The sequence below is a fragment of the Australozyma saopauloensis genome, chromosome 1 (genome assembly GCF_035610405.1).
Source record: "Australozyma saopauloensis chromosome 1, complete sequence".
Taxonomy (NCBI): Eukaryota; Fungi; Ascomycota; class Pichiomycetes; order Serinales; family Metschnikowiaceae; genus Australozyma; species Australozyma saopauloensis.
This window is the reverse complement of record NC_086131.1, coordinates 2,075,053-2,099,037: the sequence shown is the minus strand read 5'-3', so window position 1 is coordinate 2,099,037 and position 23,985 is coordinate 2,075,053. Positions and strand designations below refer to the sequence as shown.

Here is a 23,985-nt window from a genome sequence, read left to right as displayed (position 1 = left end):
TTTCTAGATATTTTTAAGTTCGCTGAAGTTTAATTACTCAAAATTTTCTGTAGTTGCCTAATTGGACTTTAGGAATTTAGACTTCTCATACTGTGATAGATAACCGCTGTTGAATTCAACACGATGTAGATTTATAATGGAGAGTATTGATCATTTCAAAAAAAAATTGATTGTCTGCTTTCTTTGAGTTCGGCACTCTTTTTTCAACTCAGAAATTTTCATCCTCATGTGGCAATGTTATATCTTCAGTAGATCAAAAGCCACGCATTGACCAAATCCCTTCAATTGACTCCAAAATAAAAAAGAAGGAACATAAAAACCCAGCGCTCGTAATCATTAAACATATATAAAGCCCTTCAAAATCACCTCCAACTCCAGTCTTAATTTCCATATATGCCGTCTTTATTAATAGCCATTCCCTAGATCACCAATCCCACACTATTCCTGGTCCAATAACCGCTACATCCAGCGCAAACACACCCTAATACAGCAATCTTGAGCTGATGTCGCATGCTTCATGGAATAGGCCCGGCGCCCATTCCGACCGTGTGCTCGACGATGACTCGCTCGACGATCTAGAGAGCTCTCTAGACCAGGCCCTCCATACGGCCTCTTCCAACTATTACAACTGGCTGCATACACGTCCGTCTACTGGCGAACATCAGGGCTCGTTCTCCGGCGCGATCTCTCTTTCGTCGATTGGAAGCGCGAGAAACAGCACGCTGTATATGGATCCCGAATCAGATGCAAGTCTACTTCTAGCTCGAGACTCATCCAATGGGGCCGAAGGCCTAAATCGCGTCGACGCTGCGTCGTATCTTGATTCTCCTGGGCCTTTGAGACGATTGGGCCGGCTGTTGCTATTTTCGCTCAATAATTTCGCCCGTCATCTGGCTTGGGCCTACTCGACCGTGTCAGGGGAGATAGTGCGTGAATTGAGGCGGATGTCTTCTAAAAAGGGCCCTGAGGATGAGGGCTTGGGTGATGAAAGGTATATTTCGCCTAGAAATCAAGCGCATCGCTCCTACGTGTCCAACGCAGTATCTAACGCGAAGTACAATCCAGTCACATTCATTCCTGTCATTCTCTATGAGCAGTTCAAGTTTTTTTTCAACTTGTACTTCTTGTTGGTAGCATTATCGCAGATAGTTCCGCAGCTACGAATCGGGTTCTTATCGTCGTACATTGTTCCGTTGGCCTTTGTGCTTGCTGTGACCATGATGAAAGAGGCTAGCGATGATATTGCGCGTCGCCGCCGTGATCTAGAGCAAAATAATGAACTTTTCGAAGTCTTGAGTCGCTCAACTACCGTTGGGCAGGATGTCACTCTCGTCGCCCTGAAGAATTTGAAAGTAGGTGATCTCGTCAGACTACATAAAGACCGTAGAATTCCCGCTGACATGGTGCTCATTCAATCTTCCGACGCAAGTGGTGAAGCATTCATCAAAACTGATCAATTGGATGGTGAAACTGACTGGAAACTTCGCGTTGCTTGCAATGCAACCCAAATCATCACAGACTTGTCCAGACTCATACATGACACTTCCTTAATCGTGGGAAAGCCTCAAAAATCAATCCATACTTTTAGCGGAAAACTTCTCTTGCATCAAACAGGCGCCACCAACAAAATTGTACCCTTGTCTGTCGACCAAACATTGTGGGCAAATACTGTTTTGGCCTCTGGAACCGCCATTGGTATGATCGTATACACTGGTATCGAAACTCGGCAACAGCTTAACACAACAATGACCGGCGTTAAGACTGGTCTTCTCGAAAATGAAATCAATGGCATTTCGAAAATCTTATGTATCAGTGTCTTTCTTCTATCTGTGGGTTTGGTACTAGGTCAGGGCTTTCCACTCAAGAAAACTTGGTACATTGACATTTTGCGATATCTCATTTTGTTCTCCTCCATCATTCCGGTTTCTCTTCGTGTCAATTTAGATCTTGCAAAATCTGTGTATGCTTCCCAAATTCAGAAAGATAAAGATATTCCAGATACTATTGTGCGCACGTCCACAATCCCAGAAGACTTAGGAAGAATCGAATACCTACTCAGTGACAAAACAGGAACTCTCACTCAAAATGAGATGGAGATGAAAAAATTACACTTGGGCACAGTTTGTTACGCGGGTGATACCTTAGACATCGTACGTGAGTATGTGGAAAAAAATCTTTTGTCCGATTCTGGATCGGGTATGACAAAACGGAGGGATCTTAGTGCGAAAGTCGCTGATTTGGCCTTGGTTTTGGCATTGTGCCATAATGTTACTCCTACCGAAGAGGATGGCGTTTCCTTTTATCAAGCAGCCTCCCCAGACGAGGTCGCAATAGTGAAATTTTGTGAGAGTATCGGCCTTAAGTTACTCAAAAGAGATAGAACCTCTGTCACTATCCTCCACTTGGCCACCCGCAGTGAACTAGTGTATGATATTCTTTACAATTTTCCATTCAATTCTGACACCAAAAGAATGGGAATCGTTGTTAAAGATAGATCAAAAGAAGATGTTTATTTTATGGAGAAAGGTGCTGATACTGTTATGGCTCGCATTGTCAATTACTCCGACTGGTTGGAGGAGGAAACCTCCAACATGGCGAGAGAAGGTTTGAGAACATTGGTCATTGGTCGCAAGAAGTTAAGTGCCTCCTTGTTTCAAAACTTTGCCAAAGATTTTGAGGAAGCTTCCTTGGCCATGAACAATAGAGAAATCGCGATGCAGAAGGTCATTTCTCAATACCTTGAAACAGACGTAGAATTAATGGGTCTTACTGGAGTTGAAGACAAGTTGCAAGCCAACGTCAAGTCTTCTATCGAACTTTTACGTAATGCGGGCATAAAAATTTGGATGCTTACTGGTGACAAAGTCGAAACAGCCAAATGTGTTGCCATTAGCGCCAAATTGATTTCACGTGGTCAATTCGTCCATCAGATCACCAAAGTCACCCATCCCGACATGGCACTCAACCAATTGGATCAGTTACAAAACAATCCAAACTCAGTTTTGCTCATAGACGGTGAATCCATTGCTATTTTTATGAAACATTTTCCGCTGGAATTCTTCGGTGTTTGTTTGAGGCTACCAGCAGTTGTCGCTTGTCGTTGCACTCCTCAACAAAAGGCTGATATTGCTGTTGCAATCAAACACTTCACGGGAAAGAGAGTATGTTGCATTGGAGATGGTGGAAATGATGTTAGCATGATTCAGTGTGCTGATGTTGGAGTTGGTATCGTGGGTAAAGAAGGAAAGCAAGCATCACTCGCCGCTGACTTCAGCATTGAGCAATTCTATTTTCTTCTGAAACTTTTACTTTGGCATGGCCGCAATTCGTACAAACGATCAGCAAAGTTGGCCCAGTTCATTGTTCATCGTGGATTGATAATTTCAGTTGCTCAAGCCATCTATTCAATCTCATCTCTGTTTGAACCCCTTGCGCTCTATCAAGGTTGGATTATGGTAGGTTACAGTACGTTGTACACTATGGCGCCAGTTTTTTCATTGACTCTTGATCGTGATATTGATGAAAAACTCACAAAGTTATATCCTGAGTTGTACAAGGAGCTTACGTTGGGCAAATCCCTTTCCTACAAGACATTCTTCATGTGGGTAGTCATCTCATTGTTCCAAGGTAGTGTGATTCAGTTATTAGCTCAGAGCTTCCAGGGCTTAAATCCCGCCAATTTTCTTGCCTTGGTAAGTTTATCTTTCACTGCTCTTGTATTGAATGAGCTAGTCATGGTGGCTCTCACTGTGAACACTTGGAATCGAGTTATGGTTGGAACGATTGTTATCACGTTTAGCATCTACGTTCTTCTGGTTCCGTTCCTCACCGATTACTTTGATCTTGACTATATAACATCCGTCTCTTTTGCTTGGCAGTTGCTTTTGTCTCTTGCCTTGAGTCTATTCCCAGTTTGGCTCGCACATGCAATCAACAGAAAAATAAGGCCTCCTTCTTACGCAAAAGTACAACAGCTTTAGCGTGAAATTAATTTATAACAAGCATACGCTGAAACAGAGATGATCCAAATTAATATATGCATCAAGTTCGTCTCTATGACAGTGTAATATAACATCTGTGTTATTTAAAATTAGCTCACGATATTAAAGTTATTGCAAGAGCTTTTGTATCAGAGGCCTGAATTCTGAGATGTTTCTAATAGTTACCGCTTCTCAACTCCTCTCAAAGTATTATTGTGAACACAGTTTCAACGTATCCACCATTTTGCCGTGCATATACACACGTCAAAGTCTCGTAAATTAGTCGGTATGCAAAGTCGTGCGATAATATGCAAGATACCTTGTTCTGAATAAAGGGTTTCATTTTCATGAAACGTATGAATGAAAGGCGAAATTCTGGTAAAAACTGAGTTCATGTGATATCAGCTTACTCCCTTTCGTCTTGATTTAGAGGTCAGGATGAGAAAGCGATCCCGGTTTAGTGAATCGAGTCAGCGAGTTTGAGAGAAGATGGCTCGAAAAAAACTAATTGGAATTTAAAAATAAAAACTTTCGGTGTGTTTGTCCGAGAGTATTACTCATATTGAAACTTATGAGTATCAGATAATTTAACCATTGCAAACTCCATAAATGGCCCTTCATGAAATGGTTTACCAGGCCCGGCTATAGTTTGTCCAAGTTTGTAATTTTCATGATGTTTAATAATACGGAGTCAATTGAATTACGTCATGAAATCTCAACATAAACAGTCCTCAGCCACTGCCACTGTCGTGAGGCAGTGGCTGTCTGCAAAAAGTGATGACATTTTAATGATAACAATCACCCCACAAACTGAGCTCAAACAAACAAGGGAAACTTTGCACAAAACAGCCATAGACTGCTCTTTGGTGATAATTGAAACCATAGGTTTTTTTCGCACATCGATGAAATATCTCCCGATCCTCAAACAAGCGACATGCTGAGCAGGTGTCACAAAAAAACCTCTCCAAGTTGATCAAGGGAATTATCTTGTGCTGTGTTTAGACACTAGGCAAAATCTCTCCCCATTTTTTTGGTATTCGGTGCAACGGATATGCACTCATAACACCATTATTTCGACTCGGTGACCAGCCGTTTAACCGAAGCTCGAATCTCACCAATTTTGGCAGAGGTGCATATCACTTTGACCTCAATCAAATTATCCCGGCGGTTGAGTCAGGTCACAACTGACCAATGAGCACCTACGTTTTACTCATCATCCAGAAAAAATATTGACCAGCAACAAAACATTTTTCTTTTAAAATACGTGATTAGCATATAATACCCACCACTAGATTGGTCAGATTTTTTTCAACTCAAAATAGACCCATACGGTTAACCCCTGTTGCAATATCCACAGTAGTTATGTCAATCCAACAGACCAACCCTACACACCTGCACGGCTCAACCACAGTGAGATATGGGCCTGCAGATACGTATTGTGGCCCCACGTAGTCCCAAACTATAAAAGATGAGCCATGTCCCCCGGCGATGTAAAATTTTATACTCCTACACAACCTTCGCTTTTCTACAAAGATGTACACTGCTCTAACTACCAAAACATCCGTCCTCACATTATCCTACTTGGCAGTTCTGACCACAATGCCATTCCTCTTATCATACAAAGAATCCCAGGTCAAACTGGATTGCAAAGGATACATCAATGCCAGATCTTTGTTCAACAAGATCTAAAGAGTGATTAATGGGAAGGACAGACGGGGGCTCCGTTCTGTGGGTATGCAGCAACAATGTTGCGGTCAATAATTTTAATAATATGGAATCAGTATAAATTTGTAGATAGGTGCATCATCACTGGGAAGTATGTCCGGATTTGGCGTATAAGCCCATACAAGAGCACTGGTTGCGATAAAGAGAGTCTAGGTGCAGATGGCCCAGCAAAATTTTGAGTGCAAGAGATAAAGAAGGAGATATTTTTGGCAAAACGGCATGTTTTCATGAGATAACCGCGATACACAGGTCTTTGTATTTGGTCTGTTTGTGATGTTTGGGTTTGTTTAGCGCATATCCTCTTAGCCGTGGCCTTTACAAAATACACTCAATTTGAAGCTGTCATTGTTTTTTTCGATATTTTGTTTAACAGGGTGGAACTTCCCTCTTATTGCTTTGATCTTTTGTTTTTTTTGCTCGGTTGGATGTTTTAGTCGTTTCTTTTTGTGTTTACTTGGAATTCTGAAACGGAAATTGTTCTGTATGCACCACCCGTGTTTCAGTATCTCGATTTAAATCCAGCAGAGGTGATACTTCTATTGAAATTGGTAAGACTTGTTTCTTGCTATGAATCTATTTGATCTGATCTACTTTCAACTCCTCGATGTTCACATTTTCAAGTCAGAGAATTGATCAGCATTTGTAATATTTGTTTTGTGTTTGCATCTAGCTTGCCAAGTGCAATTGTCTATTCATTGATATTGTTGTTTGCTTCAAGATCAGCTGATAGCATTTTCTTTGGGTTTCGGTGATTCATGGTCCCGATTCTCGCGATCTTTTTGCTGTACTTGCTTTAAGATCATGCCTAGTATAGCGTTCATTACAAGTACATGATGTCAATAGAAATAAAAGAATTTTATTCTCAACTATTATGTAAGTGCTTCCAGTTTCAATTGTACTGTTTCAGTTAAATGTAGTTCTATTTGATTTGGTTCGGTAATTCTTCACATTTGTTAGATCCTCCACGTAAATTAAGAACTTTACTGTGTTTCTCGCATATCCTAATAAACGCAAAACTGATTTCATTTACCTTTAGGAGTTTATCATACAAAACAACCAAGATATTTTAATTTCATGCTCATAATCTCTTTACTCACATGTTATATTTTGTTACAAGAAGAGGTTAGCAAAAAAGAATCATGAGAGACGAGTAAACCAACGTATGCACATTCACACTAGCACTCATTTCCATGTTGTCCATCTAAATCCAGATATCGGTTCCATGATTGCAGTGGGAATTAAATTGGATTGGACTTCTGGTCCCAATTACCACAGTTTCACTTTAGAAGATTTGTCCTCAGCCGCCCGGCTCTTATCCGGAAGTCGGCCGACTTTTCCGAAATTCTCCGATAACGGTTTTGACCACCTCAATTGTATTTATACATCGTATCGTATCACATCAAGTACTCAGCGTTTTTTGTTCAGGACAGATTGGCATGTTTTGAGTGATCTGCTTCAAATTTGACTTCCAATAAAACTTTCCTCAGCCATTTATAAAAAAAATTTACCGTGAACTATCTCACTCGAATAAGAATTTGTAGCTACCACTTTGTACCACTCAAAAAATACTAGTACTGAACAGTACACAGCCTAGCTACTAATGAATAGATTGACTCTAGATACGGCACTTATCCGAGTCGGATAACCGATACAGGTCACCTTCACCAAAAACCAGCTACGAAAATCAACAAAAACCGAAAGAATATTTGAACAGAAAGGTTCGAAGCACTTCGATGCAAAAATTTCTTTTCCACCAACCCCTAACGGCCACACTTCCCGATTCGTTTAGCTTGATCCACGTTTAGCATTGGGTGCAAACTCGTATAGACCACGAGGACACACGAGTCAATGCCACACAGAACACGTTGCAGAACGAAAGGCGACACATTGTCGAGAGAAAAAAATTAGCGACAGATACCGGTCGAATGCGCTCATAACGCCCCTATAAATTTATTTAAATATTCCCTGATTTCTCACCTCTTCTCTTCCAAAGAAAATTTTCACCACCCCTAACCTTCACTAAGTGCCGCGTCCTGACTCTGAAATGCTTCACTATAGATTAGAATAGATACCGGCACATAGCCTCGAAGAGCTGTCTTTTCTGCAGGACCATTGGCATATCGCCTAGTTGTTGAGTTGAAAATTGACGCACCAGCGCGGTTGGATGCAAGACAGGTCCTCACGTGCTGTGGCCCAATTACCTCCCATGTGAAGTTTTTCATATCCGCGACTATATAAGAAGCCACAATTCCTCCAGCCCGTTTTCTCCTTTTTCTTCTTCGTTAATATCGGACCTCTTCTACCGGACCTTTATCCCTTCTTCCCACATTATGTCTGAAACTTTCCTTTTCACCTCCGAGTCTGTTGGCGAGGGCCACCCTGATAAGATCTGTGACCAAGTCAGTGACGCTATCTTGGATGCTTGTTTGGCTGTCGACCCATTGTCCAAGGTTGCTTGTGAGACCGCTGCTAAGACCGGTTTGATCATGGTTTTCGGTGAGATCACCACCAAGGCTCAATTGGACTACCAAAAGATCATCAGAGACACCATCAAGCACATTGGTTACGACCACTCCGAGAAGGGTTTCGACTACAAGACCTGTAACGTCCTTGTCGCCATTGAGCAACAATCCCCAGATATCGCTCAAGGTTTGCACTACGAGAAGGCTTTGGAGGACTTGGGTGCTGGTGACCAGGGTATCATGTTCGGTTACGCCACCGACGAGACCGAGGAGAAGTTGCCTTTGACCATCTTGTTGTCCCACAAGTTGAACAAGGCTTTGGCTGATGCCAGAAGATCCGGTGAGTTGGGTTGGTTGCGTCCTGACACCAAGACCCAGGTTACCGTTGAGTACCTCAAGGATGGTGGTGCTGTTAAGCCATTGAGAGTTGACACTGTTGTCATCTCCACCCAGCACGCTGAGGAGATCTCCACCGAGGACTTGAGAAAGGAGATCTTGGAGAAGGTCATCAAGAGAACCATCCCAGCTAACTTGTTGGATGACAAGACCATTTACCACATTCAACCATCTGGCAGATTCGTCATTGGTGGTCCACAAGGTGACGCCGGTTTGACCGGTAGAAAGATCATTGTCGACACCTACGGTGGTTGGGGTGCTCACGGTGGTGGTGCTTTCTCTGGTAAGGACTTCTCCAAGGTCGACAGATCTGCTGCTTACGCTGCCCGTTGGGTCGCTAAGTCCCTTGTCCACGCCGGTTTGGCCAGAAGAGCTCTTGTTCAATTCTCTTACGCCATCGGTGTTGCTGAGCCATTGTCCATCCACGTTGAGACCTACGGTACTTCCGAGCTCAACTCCGAGCAATTGGTTGAGGTCATCAGAAACAACTTCGACTTGAGACCAGGTGTCATTGTCAAGGAGTTGGATTTGGCCAGACCAATCTATTTCAAGACCGCTTCCTACGGTCACTTCACTAACCAAGAGAACCCTTGGGAACAACCAAAAGAATTGAAGTTGTAAAGAAGCCTTTTTCAGCATTAGGCTAACTTAACAAATTAATGTGATGACTCACGACTAGGTCGACGCTCAACTCGTTCGACGCTTTTACTTCAATGTTTTTTCATTTCACGTATTTTCATTTTGCTTACAAAACGGATAGAGTTTGCATTAATTGGGGTCCTCAACGGACATTAAGTTTATAGAAGGTAAATTTTCATGTGCACATAAGTGCTTTTACAGACTCTTGTAGCCAATGACTAAACTAAAATAAGCTATCTGACTCTGCTCCGGCAATAAGATGGTTCGTTGACACGGCGATATTTTGGATCAACCCTCCAATTCCGTGCTTGATTGAATCCGCGCATGCATAGAGGGTTTTGGAATGGTATTCATGAGAAGGCATTCAAATCTAGGATCAATTTGATCCCTGATTGATCTGGTCAGAATTTAAAATGGATCTAACACTGAATCATAGATTGATTCTAACATGACACATTGCCCGTTGTGCGCTTATCATTAATGAAGAAACCTATATGCACATTATAGAAATTCGAAAATGAAGTAATACATATATGCATTAAATTTGTAAGGTCTATTAATTTGATACTCCGTGATATTTCACGTAGCATCCCCATGCAAAAAGTATACCAATCGTCAGTCCAAGCAGGACATCAAAAAAGTGGTGACGATAATCCTGAGTACGACTGAAGGCGATATATGCAGCCAACAAAGAGGGAAGTGTACGGACTATAAAAGTAGTCAAAGCACTAGCCTTAGGAAAACGTCCGTGTCTTCCGAGCCACAACGTCAAGTAAAATAGTCCAGCAAATGCCATTGACAGATGACCCAGAGGCGTCGACTTCATTCCATCTGCCACGTACATCTGGCCGAGAGGCGCCGTACATACCTCAGTGGAGACATACGTGTGCAAAGGTGTTCCAGCTACAGCACCGCATCTTTCGAGAAAGTCTGGACGAGGACGAGCGATCCAAACCTTCAAAACATCCGTGACACAAGCGGCAGCCACCACAGATACCCACAATCCTAGAAGGGCACGATTCGTGGCGCTTAAACTCCAATTCTCGCTAGCACCTCCAGACACTGGACCACACAACTTGGTCCGCAAAAACTGCACCACTCCAATCACTACCGTCGGCACCAAGGAGCAATAAAGATATAGCTCATTATCAGTTACACGTTCCACTTTTGCAAACGGATGCTGCAATGTGCTGTCATCCAAGCGAAACTGCCTTTGGAAAGGTTGAAGATACTCGAAATAATAGAAGAATAGAACGATGAAGATCGCAACCGTAAGCCAATCCTTGGCATTTGTGCTGAGAGCCATGGTTTAGAGCAAATTGGGCGGCAAAATGCTAGGCGAGGGATGGACAATCCGTATATATAGATCTGAAACGTGGGAGGTAGACCACTTGTTTCAGATGATAGAGCATCTCACACGTGGAAGATGCACGGCATCAAGCACGGCATTTCAGATCAATTTCAGCGGAAATAAAACTCAAATTCCGAGAAATTCCGTCAAAAGTGTCAACCTTCGTAAGAATAGAAAATTTTTCAATTTTGGTAGTTCCCAAGTAACTCCTAAAGTATGTACATGTCTTGGTGAGTAAAAATGCGACTTGTTCAAAGATGCCTCAAACAAGGAGGATCGTTGATACAATTTTCGGACTATTTTTCTTTTGCTATAGTTTCAAGATTTCACATTTCTAGAGCTTTGAAGGTCGCACTTCGTCCAGTTACCGCATTGGCTTTGGATCGTGTGAGCGATGGGATGTAATCACTTGTTGGGGACACTGAAAGGTATGTGGCTTTGTACCAGCTAGTATTGAGTGCATAATACTACTGCATCTTTTTTTTGCGCAGTCTAGAACAATCCCCACCAAACAATTGTGGAGTCCCCAATTGAACGTGCGGCGTTCTACATCTGATACATGGAGTCAACGGCTTTTTATCGTAAATCAATCAACCTGTCACGATAGTCTAGAAGTGCATCGTGAAAATGTCACCTGGGGTACCGTATGTGCTCCTTGTCTTAGCGAATCTGGAATGGCAACATTTCCTGCACAATTTAAGAGTGACTCGTGGTTTAGCCGCTGTGCAATGTTCTTTTCTTAGACCTGTCACGAAAAGAAATCTCAGCTTGCGGAGTTAAGAAACTAGGTGTTTCAAATCTCCGAGTGTCTTTGAAATTTCTCTAAATGGTCATGTCTCGTAAGATATCGGTTTGGAATATCAACCCATGTTTGAGGGAGTCGTGACGTCCAGGTGGAGTTCGCGGCGAGGGAAAAAGAAAGCAAATTCCGCTTATGAAACCAGCGCGCAAAAGTTGCGTCGTTTCCTGTATCTAAAATGATAGAATCGAACTAATCGAATACGATACCTTTGAAACCCTTCTGAAATTGCATCAAGTTGTCGACATAAATATTTGATAGTAAAATGATCTATGTGTATAATTAAGTTTTACTCCGTTTCCACCAAAACATTTAAAGTCGTCATTGAAGCGGGATTATGAGCACTGAACATAAGAATGAATATCGCCCAAGAATCGCAGTTTCAAAATCTAGGAACGCAATTGCCAGCATCTGGCTTGATTGCTGAATCTCCAGTGAATTGACAATACTGTACACGCATTGGTCTAGAGTTAAGTTCAGCACTATGGCGCGTGCACAAGTATTCAACCTGGCCACGAATCTGAACTCTACCTCGGAGGATACAAGATAAACCAATGGTGGAAATCAGCGAGCAAAACGCAAAAGAAAACTTTTTAGATCCTGCAATTATCCTGAGATACCTTTTCAATAACTGTCGAGATCTCAATCTTAAACTTGTCCTACGAACGCGAGTAGAAGTAAATCTTAGTATTGTAAAATGATATAATATACACAAGTGTTCGAAATAAGTTGTACACAGAAATGAAGCTCATGGTCTCTGGTCATGGTCTTGTTTTGCAATCTATAACTTGGCAAAATTTTCCCTTCCCTTTAGATAATTGTTATTCCAAAACCAGGAAACCGTCAATGGGATTGGTAAGCACCAAATAGAATTGTCAGGAATCTAAAACTTTTCAAGAGATCTGTAGTATTCTTGGTCAAAATGAGCCTTTTTAATTGTCACCCTTCTGCCGTTACTGCCCTTGTAAACTTTGTTGTTGAGCACCTCGGCGGCGGCAGCAACAGCACCCTTCTTCTTTACCAACTTGGCATGGAAAAGGCCACAGGCATTGCACAATGTACGGAGACCATTTGGTCCTCGTCTCCATTCGGGAGTCTCGGTCGTGCCACATCTCTGGCATTTGTGAACACGCTCTTGAACAAGAACAGGTTCATTCAACATTGGAGAGTTGTTCTGGGATGTAGAAACGAATGACAGGGAGGGGCTCATACTAGCAAGAGAAGCTGGCAGTTGGTATACCACGCATTTTTTGAAACTTGGCTGTATGTGGTTCACTTGAGCAGGGGTCGGAACCGCGTATCCTGGCGCTGGAGCGTAGTACAATGGGTCGATAGGCGCACAGTGGTATGCGGCAAACAGAGAGATACTTGGAAGAGATGGAGGTAACATGAAGTTTTGTCTTGAAGGACCACTCAAGCTAGGTCTTGGTGTTGGAAGAGACATGCTTTGAGGGAATTGAAAGCTCTCACGAGGAATCTTCGAAAGGGGAACACTCAAAGGAGCAGACTTTGGAGAAATTGACGACAGGTAAGGCACATCCAAAGATCTGGAGACTTCTGGAAGGTTTGTGAAGGCGGTCAATTCTGCAATTGAAGGCAATTTGATTCCGGCGCTAGTCATGTTGTGCTAGTATGAGGTTATGAGAAGTTGGTGTGTTGGTGATATTGTAATGATGAAAAAAATATGAACACAAGCGAGATTCTTGGGCCTATTTATCTTTCTCAGATCCACCGGAAATAGTGCTTCCAAAAACTTATCCTCGAGTGTCATGTATGTAAAGAGACTCTACTGGGCACCATTCCTGCAGACCGCCCGCAGGATGCAGCATTTGCAAAACGGTGTCTGCAGGCCATGGTAACCTTCTGCGTAAATCAAGACAGGGCCTGAGCACTTAACTAAACTAATTTTTTTGGTTGCAATTATCTTGGCCTCGACCAAAGCCGTTTTTTTGGAGCAACCGGCATCTGTTCAATCTGCAACGGTTATGATACGTGCATAATGGAGTAGTGTTGGAGGGACAACGTGAAGAGATTCCAATCGAAAACAAGATAGAGGGGGGAAAAAGGCAGAGTCATGTGTGGCATTTCAATACGCTAGTAAAGATAGCAGGATGAGCAAATTTGATTTAGGGCAAGATTGTGTTTACAGAGTTGTGACCGCTACTGCCACAATACGATGACTCGAAAAATAAGTCATTTTTTATTCAATAAACTTATGGTTAGATTAGGCCGCTTCTAATGTAATTGGTTCTGCATTTTTATACTGTTTTGATACGAATGTGTTTTATTCGATTAACCCTAAAGATGAAACTAAAATGCTTGAAGACAAATCACTTTTACACGGTGTAAACATGAATAGAAGCGATTCTTATTATTTGATTGGTACGGCGAATAAGAATCACTGAAATTATTTTAGGTTTGTAAAAGTTCTTGGCCTTAAGACCACGTTTGTGACTACTATCGAACTAACATACCAAGAACAAAACCGGATAAAGCACTGCATGAACTCCAAATGCTTAACCATACTCATACATTAAACCCCCTTATTCCATACTTCTGAGATGCATCAATAACTCCGACAAGAGCGATATTTGCATCACCAGATTATCTGGACTTACTTAACTCCTATGTCCTTAACCAAGGATCATGTACTATTTTCGCTCGATGAGTCGTACTTTCCTGTGGAGCTACGATGAAAATTACAACAACGACTGTATCTACGAGTGCTTCTCTTTGGCCACAATTTTACTTTCGTATCGTAAATAAATTTAGCACCCCTCAGGCTTATTTGGGTCCAGGTTGACATCCTCCTGACTGTTCTGACGCATGAAGCAAGTATTTAGCCGCCTGGCTACAGTCTCGCTGACGGGCAAAAGCGACCAGGGCCGATGACTTGGCACACATGAAACAACAGACACGGCTGAAACCATAGTTCTGATTTCTCAGAGAACAGAGGTTAGCCAAGAAGCTTCAACTCTGTTTTCCGAAGGGTTGGAGGCGATTTGCGCTAGGAAAACGCCCGCAGCTGCAGGTGTCCTGTCAGTGAGAAAATCACGAAATAGAGCTCCTCTACAAACAGGTCTATTTGTTCTGCAGGGGCAACTATGAAACAAAACCGATTCTATCTCTCCACATTCCACGCAGGTGAATTTGGACTTTTGAAAGGTGACATGGTCAGCAGCCCTGAGTGGAAGTCGGCTTAAAATAGGTGGGAGCATAAAAATACGAGAGCGTGAGCCGCTTGATCTCAATGCAGGAGGTCGTTTGATAGAAGGGCAGCCTTTCTTTTTTATGCCTCGCAACACGCGCCAGTGACTCTGATCAAAAAGTGCGAAAACCGTTCTGACACCCGTACACCAGGGAGGCTCGTCTCCCCCATACTCAACTCCAGCTGAGAGGTCGAGGTCGTGTACATACCATCCCTCTCTCCCAATAGCTCTACACCTATATCTCAGAATCAACGAAACACTCGAACAATCAGAATGACCGCAACTGCAGGATACGAGTTTCCACCTATCCGTATGTGAATCTTCGCAATTTATATTCCTCCTCTCTACTAACAATTCAGCTTCCCAAGAGATCTTGGATGCCCACAACGTTCCTTTCGTTAACAGAGACAAGTGTGCCTCTTTCTTCGTAGACTACGCCAAATGTTTGGACAAAGGTACTTCTTTCTGTAAGGGACCAAAGGATAAATTCTACGAGTGTCAATACGTGGCTTTGAAGCAGAGACTCGAAAAGTAGAGCAGGAGAAGAGGTACGGAAACATTGTAGGCATAGTAGGAACAGACTAAGAAACCTTGGTATTGTCCCTAGAGTCTTTGACGCGATGACATGTCAAAGATGACTAAATAGAAATAAAATTATATTCACGGTAGGCTGTATGGAATGTAGACAACAGTGAGATGGGTCTGAAGATTGGTAAGAGAGAGGAGATACAGAGGATAGAAGAGAGGGAAGAAAAGGAATGAAGTCCGGGCTTTCTGAAATATGCTAGGATTAGAAGATCCCATTGGAAATGGTTGCGAACTGCGTTAACAGGTGCAGAGAAGTACGTGAGCTTGAAAAAGGCAAGACCTTATGGGTTGTACCTATCCAAGGTATAATTGAATAGGTTAAGAAGCAGTGAGAATTCCAACACAGAAAAGAACAATATTATAGAGGATCTCAGAGATCATGTCCCCTGATTGTCATTTTTGACGATATGTTGTGTCTTATCCGATGCAACGAATAGATGAATTGGAAAGCTAATACATGCTTGGAGCATCGCATGCTCACTAAAAATTCAATATCTTTGAATTGACTATAAATTAATTTACTAACTTTGGTCTCTACTTGTTGCCCATCTAGAGTCGAAACCCAGACTTGATTGAATAGCTATTTGCTTGCAACACAACCTTCCGTTTTAACTCATCAAGTTAAAATGACTTGTCATTTCATTTACTACTACCGAAGGCTTTCTGTATAAATTATTCAGTCAAGTATACATCTTAGATTCACTCTTTCACTGCAATCGATTCAATTGAGCTCACCACAGCAGATAAAATAAATACAAATAACATAGCTCTATGAATCAAAGAAAAACACCTTACCCCCGCTTCGAAACTGTGACTTTTTAAAAACCGTTTCCAATGTTTATTGAACACTCCTGCACACAATCTGACATTCCCTATACATCCCATTGGCCAACCCCAAACCACAAAAACTAAACACAAACGGCCATGGCTTTGACCGAATACCCCCCACTTCGTATGTACCTATGAATGATAGTAATGATTGATTATTTGCGATTCGAACGATACCGATATCGTCATAGTTCAGTGATTTTTGATTGTTTAAGATACACTTGAAATCTCATAAATATCATTGACTCAAAGGAATATAAGACAATAAGATTTGATTTATGCCATCAACGAGTCTGAAAGGTGAAATGTGTTATTCGACATGTCAATAATTGCTACATATAGCCTTCTGTTCTGAGTGTGCTGTTTGACTCAACATTACCAAGGAATAGAGGCGGACCCACATGTCAAATTCAACTGAATTCGTTACACATACTACTATTATGGATTACAAGTGAAGAAAGAACTAGTCAAATCCATTTTGGCCATAAGTCGCTCCAAAGATCTATCTACATGATTTGACTTATTGGAGAAGAGACAAATAGATATTCCTACACGGCAGTGTCGCTCAAAATATTCCAAACAATCCCTCAGATCATCAGAATTTTCAAAGCATCGACTAACCGCAGTTTCCGAAGATGACTTGCAGAAGTACAAGGTCCCCATGAGATGGAGAGACAGATGCGTGGCCTACTTTGCCCTCTACCAAACTTGTCTCAGACGTCAAAGTGTCAACTCTTCTGTCGACTGCCACCACGACAAGCATGTGTGGGAGGAGTGCGAGATCATGGACTTGAACAGAAGAAAACAGGAGTTGGAAGAGCTCAAGGAGAAGATGAGACTGGAGGCATAATGTAGCATAAACACGACAATCAACCGAATAAATATTCGAATAGGAATCTGTAGTATGATAAGATCATTTACGTGTAAGCAAAGGTTCGTCGACCACTCCGCCGGTAACAGAAAGACCAGAAACTGAGCACGGAAAAGAACACAGGAGATTCAATGGAGAGGCTGGTAAACCCAATACAAATGGACCCAGTTTTAGATAAAAAAAAAACGTATCAAAGAACGCAAAACATCGAAGGGTGTCTTTGAATTTGAGACAGGCACAAACCATGAGCACCTAGTTCTAAAGAACTGTACTTCGATGTAGTACTCTTACTCAATACGACAACAGTTCCTAAATGGAAAACTCCAACGTTTTGATCAAAAGACGGCATGGATTTATTCCAATTGCCGGATCTTCAATCTAATATGGCGCTATTTCTCACCGATCTCATTTAGTCTACAACTACGTGAAAAAATGTCGTTTTGAGATCCTGCTTCAATTAAAAAACCTTCGCGGCGGAGCTCAAAACATTACTATACCTCCTTTGTCCACACTCTGTTACCAGATGACTGCGATACAGAGCTCTAGCTATATAAGGAGGATGTTTGTTTGTGGGACTTGATGGGGTGCATCGCAGCTTTATATAGAGCAAATACTGGTGCACGGGTGCAATCACGTGGCATGCCACTACCCCAAACTTAGCCCTGATTGTCACCTCCTATCTGATAACACAATTATCACCAACAATTCTACACAATGGCTTCACAAAAACTCACGGTCGCGTCTCTGGAACCAGTAGAACTCGATGACAACAACTCGAAAAAAAACTTGGAGGTTTCGCCGGTCGTTTCCGACATTGCGGAGCCTGCGTCCACTCCAGTTTCAGTACCAGCCACCACAGTGGAAGATAAACAGGCGAACAAGGCACCAGAGTCGAAGACAGAACCAAAGAAAGAGTCAAGCAAGGAGACGCTTCCGGTATCCAACAAAAGCACCGAGAAGTCTGAGTCAATTGTGGAGGATGCCCCTCCAAAACCAAAGAGACCATTGTCTCCACTTGCCCAGAAGAAGAAGGATCTCTGCGATGCTTTCCCACAAATTGAGGAGAAATATATTCATGCTTGTCTCATTGCCTCGGGCGGAAACCCAGACCCGGCATTCAATGCTTTGCTTTATTTGCTGGACCCTTCATATGAGCCTGAGATTGTTTCTGTTGAACCTCCCAAAGCACCACTTCCCCCGGTCGCATTAACCGACGACGAGCTTTTGGCTCGTCAATTGCAGAAGGAGTTTGACAAGGAAGAGAGAAAGAGACGAATTCAGGCTACACAACGCCAGAGAAAGTCCGTTCAGCACCAGTCTGAGGAGGACTCACCCGATGAATTCGAGCAATTGAAAGAAAGTTTCACCCAGGGCTTTGAGGAGGCCAAACTGACTCTTAACAATTGGGTCAGCGGAATTTCCAAGAACTTCAGCGGCGACAACAACGCCTCTCAGAATAAGGGCGGAAACAATAACAATCTGAGTCCTGCATTGTTTGGAGCTCTTGGCGGTTCTTCTTTCAATAAGAATAACCAGAGAAATAAGAACTTCGATGATGACCCTGAGATTTTGTCGCTGAACTTTCAGCGCAATTTGGACATGCGCGACCTGGCTCCACCATTACCACAGAAACCAAAGACTGACGCCAAAAGTACCAAGTGGCAACCTCTTAATTCGGATGTTCCCATGTCGTCCGACGCATTCTTGGTGACAGACTCTGAGGATGAAGACAAGACAGGAAAAAAGCTTTGAACGGGATATTTATGAGGACCGCCAGATTTGGCCTATATATTAAATTGTTTTCCGAATTTTGAAGTTTGTAGTTTGCGTCTATGTATTTGTCGTACACTTTGGTCTGTTGCTGGAGACACAATCGCCAAATTTGCTGATTGATCAAATTGCTAATTCTACTTCCAATGTCAATTGTGATAGAGCGTGTCGCAAGTATGAAATCGGTAAAGCCGTATATGACGCCATTGATCAGTCTACGGATTGGAGCATATGCCAATATTTAGAATTTGCAAAAAGAGCAGATGGGTTTACTGCAAGTATTAGATTTTTGAGTCACAGCCTTGAGGGTGCAACAAATCCCTAAACGGAGTCACTTTCTTGCCACAGAAGTGGAAAAACTTAAATGAATGAACAGAGAACGACACCAAGCTCATGAAGGAATAGCCAATCCCTCTATAGTTTCAACTGATGGCGCAAGACTGCAAGACTAGGTCATTCTAAAACTCTTATCCAAAAGACAGCAACGCGGACCATTTTCTGCCTCAAACAAGCACAGCACCTCCACGGCCTCAGATTCTAGCAGTTCAGTGGTTCTTGACTGCTCTGTTCAGTGTGATTGTTTGTATCACAATTTCAGGAACCCAACACCTTCATGACTTCATTTAAGCTCTTGTCAGTGTCCTTCAGACGACATGAAGTATCGAGTTTTAAAGCCAAGGATTTATGGACAAGATTCCGGCGTACACTGTCATCTAGGCTCAAAAAGTCTTCCTCTACGGTCTTGCGTATTACCTTGTAAGAAGGTTCTGAAACGAGAAAGTAAGGGACCTGACAAAAGTGTAATTTTTTAACGTGTAGATCATAGTAATCATTTTTGATATCAGAATATAGCTGGCGGAATACTTTCAAAGACTTTCTTCTTTTCTTCATGTCATCACTAGGTTCAATACTGAACGACAGACGAAGCTCGGTACAGAGATCCTCAAACTTCCTCTCAAACAGTCTTAATCGTTTGCCTTGAACTTTTGTAGCACTTTGAAGAGTTCTGAAATTTCGCTCAAAATACATCGCGCAAGATTTCAACACCTGCCGATGGATATTCGAGAAATATCTCTCTTAGTTCAAACGTTGCAATGATTTCTCACTGGCATCGTAGATTTCGAGGAACTTGGAAGCTTCATTCTCGTACTGGTATATGACCTTATTCATTTGTTCCAATAATTTGGTCCCTATATCTACTGCATCTTCGATCGCATTTACACATTCTTCACTATTTCCATTCAGTACTATTTGAAGTACTTATTGTTGATCATGCTCGTCGAATCGACATTTCATCATGACTTGTGAAGTAAATAAGAAGCGACAAATGCTCGTCTCGAGAAGCTCTTCTAAGGTAGTGTCCCACCAGCCCATACTGAGAGAATTGTAACATTCACTCGACTAAATGCCACTGTTACTCAATAACCGTACAAGATTGACTAATTTTCTAGTGACTCTCATATGCTGAGTACGCATGACATGACTATATCAATCTCTAATGCTGAGCAGTATAAATTCTGCTTCCACAGCAACCGAGAGCGTAGAAGTAAGTGCAAAAGAGGTGCCACCAGCCTTTAAGGTGGCGTAGAAGTCAATCTTGTAAATGAGTTCATCCAAAGCATCCATTCTGATACGGCCGGAATGTTTCATAAGAGATAGTGCAGAGCATATGCGGACAAATGGGCAACTTTGTTGTCTATCAATGAATTTTAATTAATCATACGAGAAATTCTCTGAGAATTCACACTTAGTTTGTTACTGCCATTTAAGTACCTAGAAGAGTGTTGTTCTGAGGTTTGGACCCTACAATTGATTGTAGCAGAAATTCTCATTTGGTAAATTTCCCATCACCCTTCAATTCATTCTGCGCCAAATATCTCATTAAGACCTTGTTCACGTTTTTAGAATTGTAATGAGCTTTCTCCACGCGATGGAGATAGAGTTTCGTTAACTCTAACAGTACATAGAGGACCTTGATCTTTCACTGCGCTTCAACACAAGCTTCTTGTAATTCAGCTTGCATTGAGTGAGATTCCAGTTCATCCCTGTGGACTGAGTCATCTATTTTCGAAAAGATGGCTTCTGCCACGCTCTGAATTTCAGAAAGATCAACAGCGAATTTCCGTGCCGCTGGTTACACTTTATCAAGGATTTATATAAAGTTGGCTGCAAGATCCTAGGAATCAATAGCTTCTTCCATACTCTTAAATATCTCCATATTGGTACCTCTGTTGGCGAATAGTTCATCCCGCAGTCGCAGAACTATATTTCTATTTATCACAGGCCAAAAATTCTCTGTATATTCAATACCATTCACATTCAATTCTTTTAAGCCGCAAAGAAACCCAGACCTCAACCCGATGATACCTTTAATGTCTGCTTCTTTTGGATTGAGAAGTGACAGAACAACTTTGTTCTTTAAATAGAGCAAGTGCTTCCCTATATCTTCCAGATTAAGTGTATTCATCTTCGAATTCAGCTTGAAAGCTATAAAAAGTTGTGGTGATCTGTGTGGCCATCAGATGTTTCATCTTACGTGTGTTTTGCCATTGCAAAGACCTGTAACGAATAAGATCGAACCTGGGCAGCGCTTATGATTTTTACAGATGGAAGGAAAATTTTGAGGAAAATGACGTTATAAGAACCTCAAAGTTCGTACAATCATGAACTTCATTCATTCAAGCACTCTTGCTCACATACCATCCGGCAGCCTTTGACGCAGCAAAGCCCTAACCAGTTGCAGAAACAGACAAGTCACATCCGCTCTTATCCTTTAGGTAGATACTTTAGGTCATTGCATTCCATCAATCGGAAAGAATATTTTCACACCAATTATTTTCCTACTAAAACAGCACTTGAAGCTTCTTCAATTTATTGTAGACACTTTATTTTCTCAATTGAAACAAACGCTGCAATGATATTTGAATCACCGAAAAGAATCAATCTCGCGCAAGTGATCGTAAACGCGATAGAGGGCTGCGCTTATTTATCTTGAGTGATCTTGAGATTGTTAATATTAACTGAGCTTGTGAGCAATATGACCCAGGTCTCAGCAGGTTGCACAAAGATACAGTTCTCTACTTTTTGAAACATCTTTATGATCAAGACAAAATTTTCCTATGACGGTTGCGGCCATATCAAGTGGAAAATACTGTTTCCCGTCCGATCAACGTTAGTCAAGCCACTTAGAGCCACACTGAGTAATGCAGTGGGAGACCATGTGTGAAATTGTGGTGCTGCAATCTTTTTTTGCTTTTTTTTTTCTAATCAAAGTGGTCTTGACTTGTGCTGATCTTATCGCAAAATGTACACGAGGTGTAATTGTATCATAAGACAATAAACAGCATCGGAGAGAATACAGCATCGTCACACAATTGAAATTCCTCATCAATCCGCATCTAAAGACATCTATCCTTGTGAACTCACATATTCATTTAACATGATAATATTTCCATAATTGGTTTTCTTTTTCTATATATTCTTGTTGACTATTTACAACATTTGATGTCATAACATGTATGAAGCAAAGAACAGACAACGCATGTCTGCGTCCTTGCTGATACTAATATACACACGGCCTTAGAGGCTGTGGGCCTTTCAGAAGTCGGAAACAGGATTTTAATTTGCTCCAGGACGGAGACCGATCTCGATGATTCTCATGGAGATGGTTCAAACATCGACAACGTTCTGAATAGCCGCTTTTCATTACATTCGTTCGTGGCGTCGCCGTCAGCAAAAGACACTGACGCCATCTCCGGGTGGTATTGGCTCCACTGAATGGTAGGAGCCTTGATCACTTTGTGCTGAGCTGGCAATTGTTTGCGGTCGCCAATGAGCTCCATGAAGAAAGCCACCAAGTCCAGCTTGGAGGCAGTCTCAGCTTTCGTTCTGAGCTGCGAAAGCGCAACAATCTCGCCGCTTATGTCTTCTTTTGTGCGATTCAAAAGCGACAATGTAGAAGTCAAGGCAGCGTAATCAGGGTTTGCGTCAAGACGCTTGTTGTCATCCATGGGATGCAACGAATCGTGCTCATCTACCGCAGCAGCACATGCAAGATCGTAGTCAACGTCGTCATCATCGTCCTCATCTTTTGGAGTCAACAAGGGCGAAGCTTCATACAGCTGGTTTTTGTTCAATACAAACAGCACTGACTTATTGCGATGCTTCAGAGGGGGAGACTCCGAGCAACAAGGAGACAGAGGAGAAGGCAGTCTTTCCTGCATTGGATAGCATGTCTTCTTATTATCTAGCTTGTGCTTTTTATGTCTGTTGGTGATGTCTTCCATCTTCCGGTTTGAGTAGAACTCCGAAAGACTAGCAGCCATAGTGAACTTTGCAGGTATGAAGGAGGTATGAGATGGAGATGCAGAATGAATTGGACAACTATGGACCAGTTCAGAAGGAAGGAGCTATCAAGAAGAAGTACTAGAAGAAATTATAGTCCTCAAAGTAGTTCGTTGAAAGAGTTAACGACAACGAAGTGAGATAGCCCGAAGTGAGAAAGGTAGATTTGCCACTGAATGGATGCCACGTATTGTACTCAGAAACAAGTAAAAAGGGGTGTGTTCTATACTTGAAGGTGGCAAGATGATGATATAGGTAGTTATTATTAGCTGGCCTTTTACACCGACATCAAATAGTCAGTAAAAACACAAACACAACCGGATTTTTCCCAGGAGTTTCAAGCTAAGGGACTAACCGCGCGTTCTGATTCGATTGCAAGTTGTTTCAAACGAAAAAGAGCAAGTCTAGACCGAGTTACCGTGAGTTGGTTCTTGGAAGTCGACGACAGAGGGGTAATTGGAGGCTAGGTGGCAAGAAACGGACCAAAACGAACCGGAAAAAAAGCAAAGGGAAGCTAGGAGTGGAGCGGATCGATCGGTGAGGAGCACGGGGCGTGAATTACGAAAACTGGGTAAGTTTTCGGGGTATTCTTGCGGCCGGAATGTGCTTTGCGCAATGTTAGGAGTCGGAAAAACTGTAGATGGCGACAATTTCAGGATATGGGCGAGAGGCAGACCGCGCGTTGGTGGGGGCACGTCTTCGAGGGTGGGGCCCTGCAGGGGCAAATGTGTCCGTTTACTATGAGGATGTCCAGGCTTGGAATGCGGCTGCAGGACTGCCGAGGGGACACAGATGGTGCTGTACAGGACAAGTGTTTCTATCTATAATGTTGGGTTGAGCGGTTGGTGCAAGGTAATTTCAGTTAGGAAACAATTTTAGCTCTAAGAAAAGTTAGGGAATTGGTAGGAATGCTCTTTTTTTCTTTCAATTTGTTGGTTTTTGACGAGTTATTGTGGACTTTGTGAGACTTCTAGAAGCAACTCAGAAGTCGCAGAACTGTACACAGACCTTGGAATTTGGGCT

General features: G+C 42.3%; 6 protein-coding genes across 6 annotated transcripts; 3 read left to right on the top strand and 3 right to left on the bottom strand.

Annotated features, from left to right (window-relative positions):
- Positions 1–503: 503 nt before the first annotated feature.
- PUMCH_000914 (uncharacterized protein) lies at positions 504–3,980 on the top strand (the record flags this gene model as incomplete). The annotated part of the gene is made up of 1 exon (XM_063019988.1): positions 504–3,980. The coding sequence occupies one exon, from the start codon at positions 504–506 to the stop codon at positions 3,978–3,980; it is 3,477 nt and encodes a 1,158-aa protein (XP_062876058.1).
- A 4,055-nt stretch (positions 3,981–8,035) lies between these two features.
- On the top strand, positions 8,036–9,184 carry PUMCH_000913 (uncharacterized protein; the record flags this gene model as incomplete). Its single annotated transcript, XM_063019987.1, has 1 exon — positions 8,036–9,184. One exon carries the CDS (start codon positions 8,036–8,038, stop codon positions 9,182–9,184), a length of 1,149 nt encoding a protein of 382 aa, XP_062876057.1.
- A 574-nt stretch (positions 9,185–9,758) lies between these two features.
- PUMCH_000912 (uncharacterized protein) lies at positions 9,759–10,508 on the bottom strand (the record flags this gene model as incomplete). Its single annotated transcript, XM_063019986.1, has 1 exon — positions 9,759–10,508. The coding sequence occupies one exon, from the start codon at positions 10,506–10,508 to the stop codon at positions 9,759–9,761; it is 750 nt and encodes a 249-aa protein (XP_062876056.1).
- Positions 10,509–12,235: 1,727 nt separating this feature from the next.
- On the bottom strand, positions 12,236–12,973 carry PUMCH_000911 (uncharacterized protein; the record flags this gene model as incomplete). The annotated part of the gene is made up of 1 exon (XM_063019985.1): positions 12,236–12,973. One exon carries the CDS (start codon positions 12,971–12,973, stop codon positions 12,236–12,238), a length of 738 nt encoding a protein of 245 aa, XP_062876055.1.
- A 4,589-nt stretch (positions 12,974–17,562) lies between these two features.
- On the top strand, positions 17,563–18,600 carry PUMCH_000910 (uncharacterized protein; the record flags this gene model as incomplete). The annotated part of the gene is made up of 1 exon (XM_063019984.1): positions 17,563–18,600. One exon carries the CDS (start codon positions 17,563–17,565, stop codon positions 18,598–18,600), a length of 1,038 nt encoding a protein of 345 aa, XP_062876054.1.
- A 3,674-nt stretch (positions 18,601–22,274) lies between these two features.
- On the bottom strand, positions 22,275–22,943 carry PUMCH_000909 (uncharacterized protein; the record flags this gene model as incomplete). Its single annotated transcript, XM_063019983.1, has 1 exon — positions 22,275–22,943. One exon carries the CDS (start codon positions 22,941–22,943, stop codon positions 22,275–22,277), a length of 669 nt encoding a protein of 222 aa, XP_062876053.1.
- Between the last annotated feature and the right edge of the window lie 1,042 nt (positions 22,944–23,985).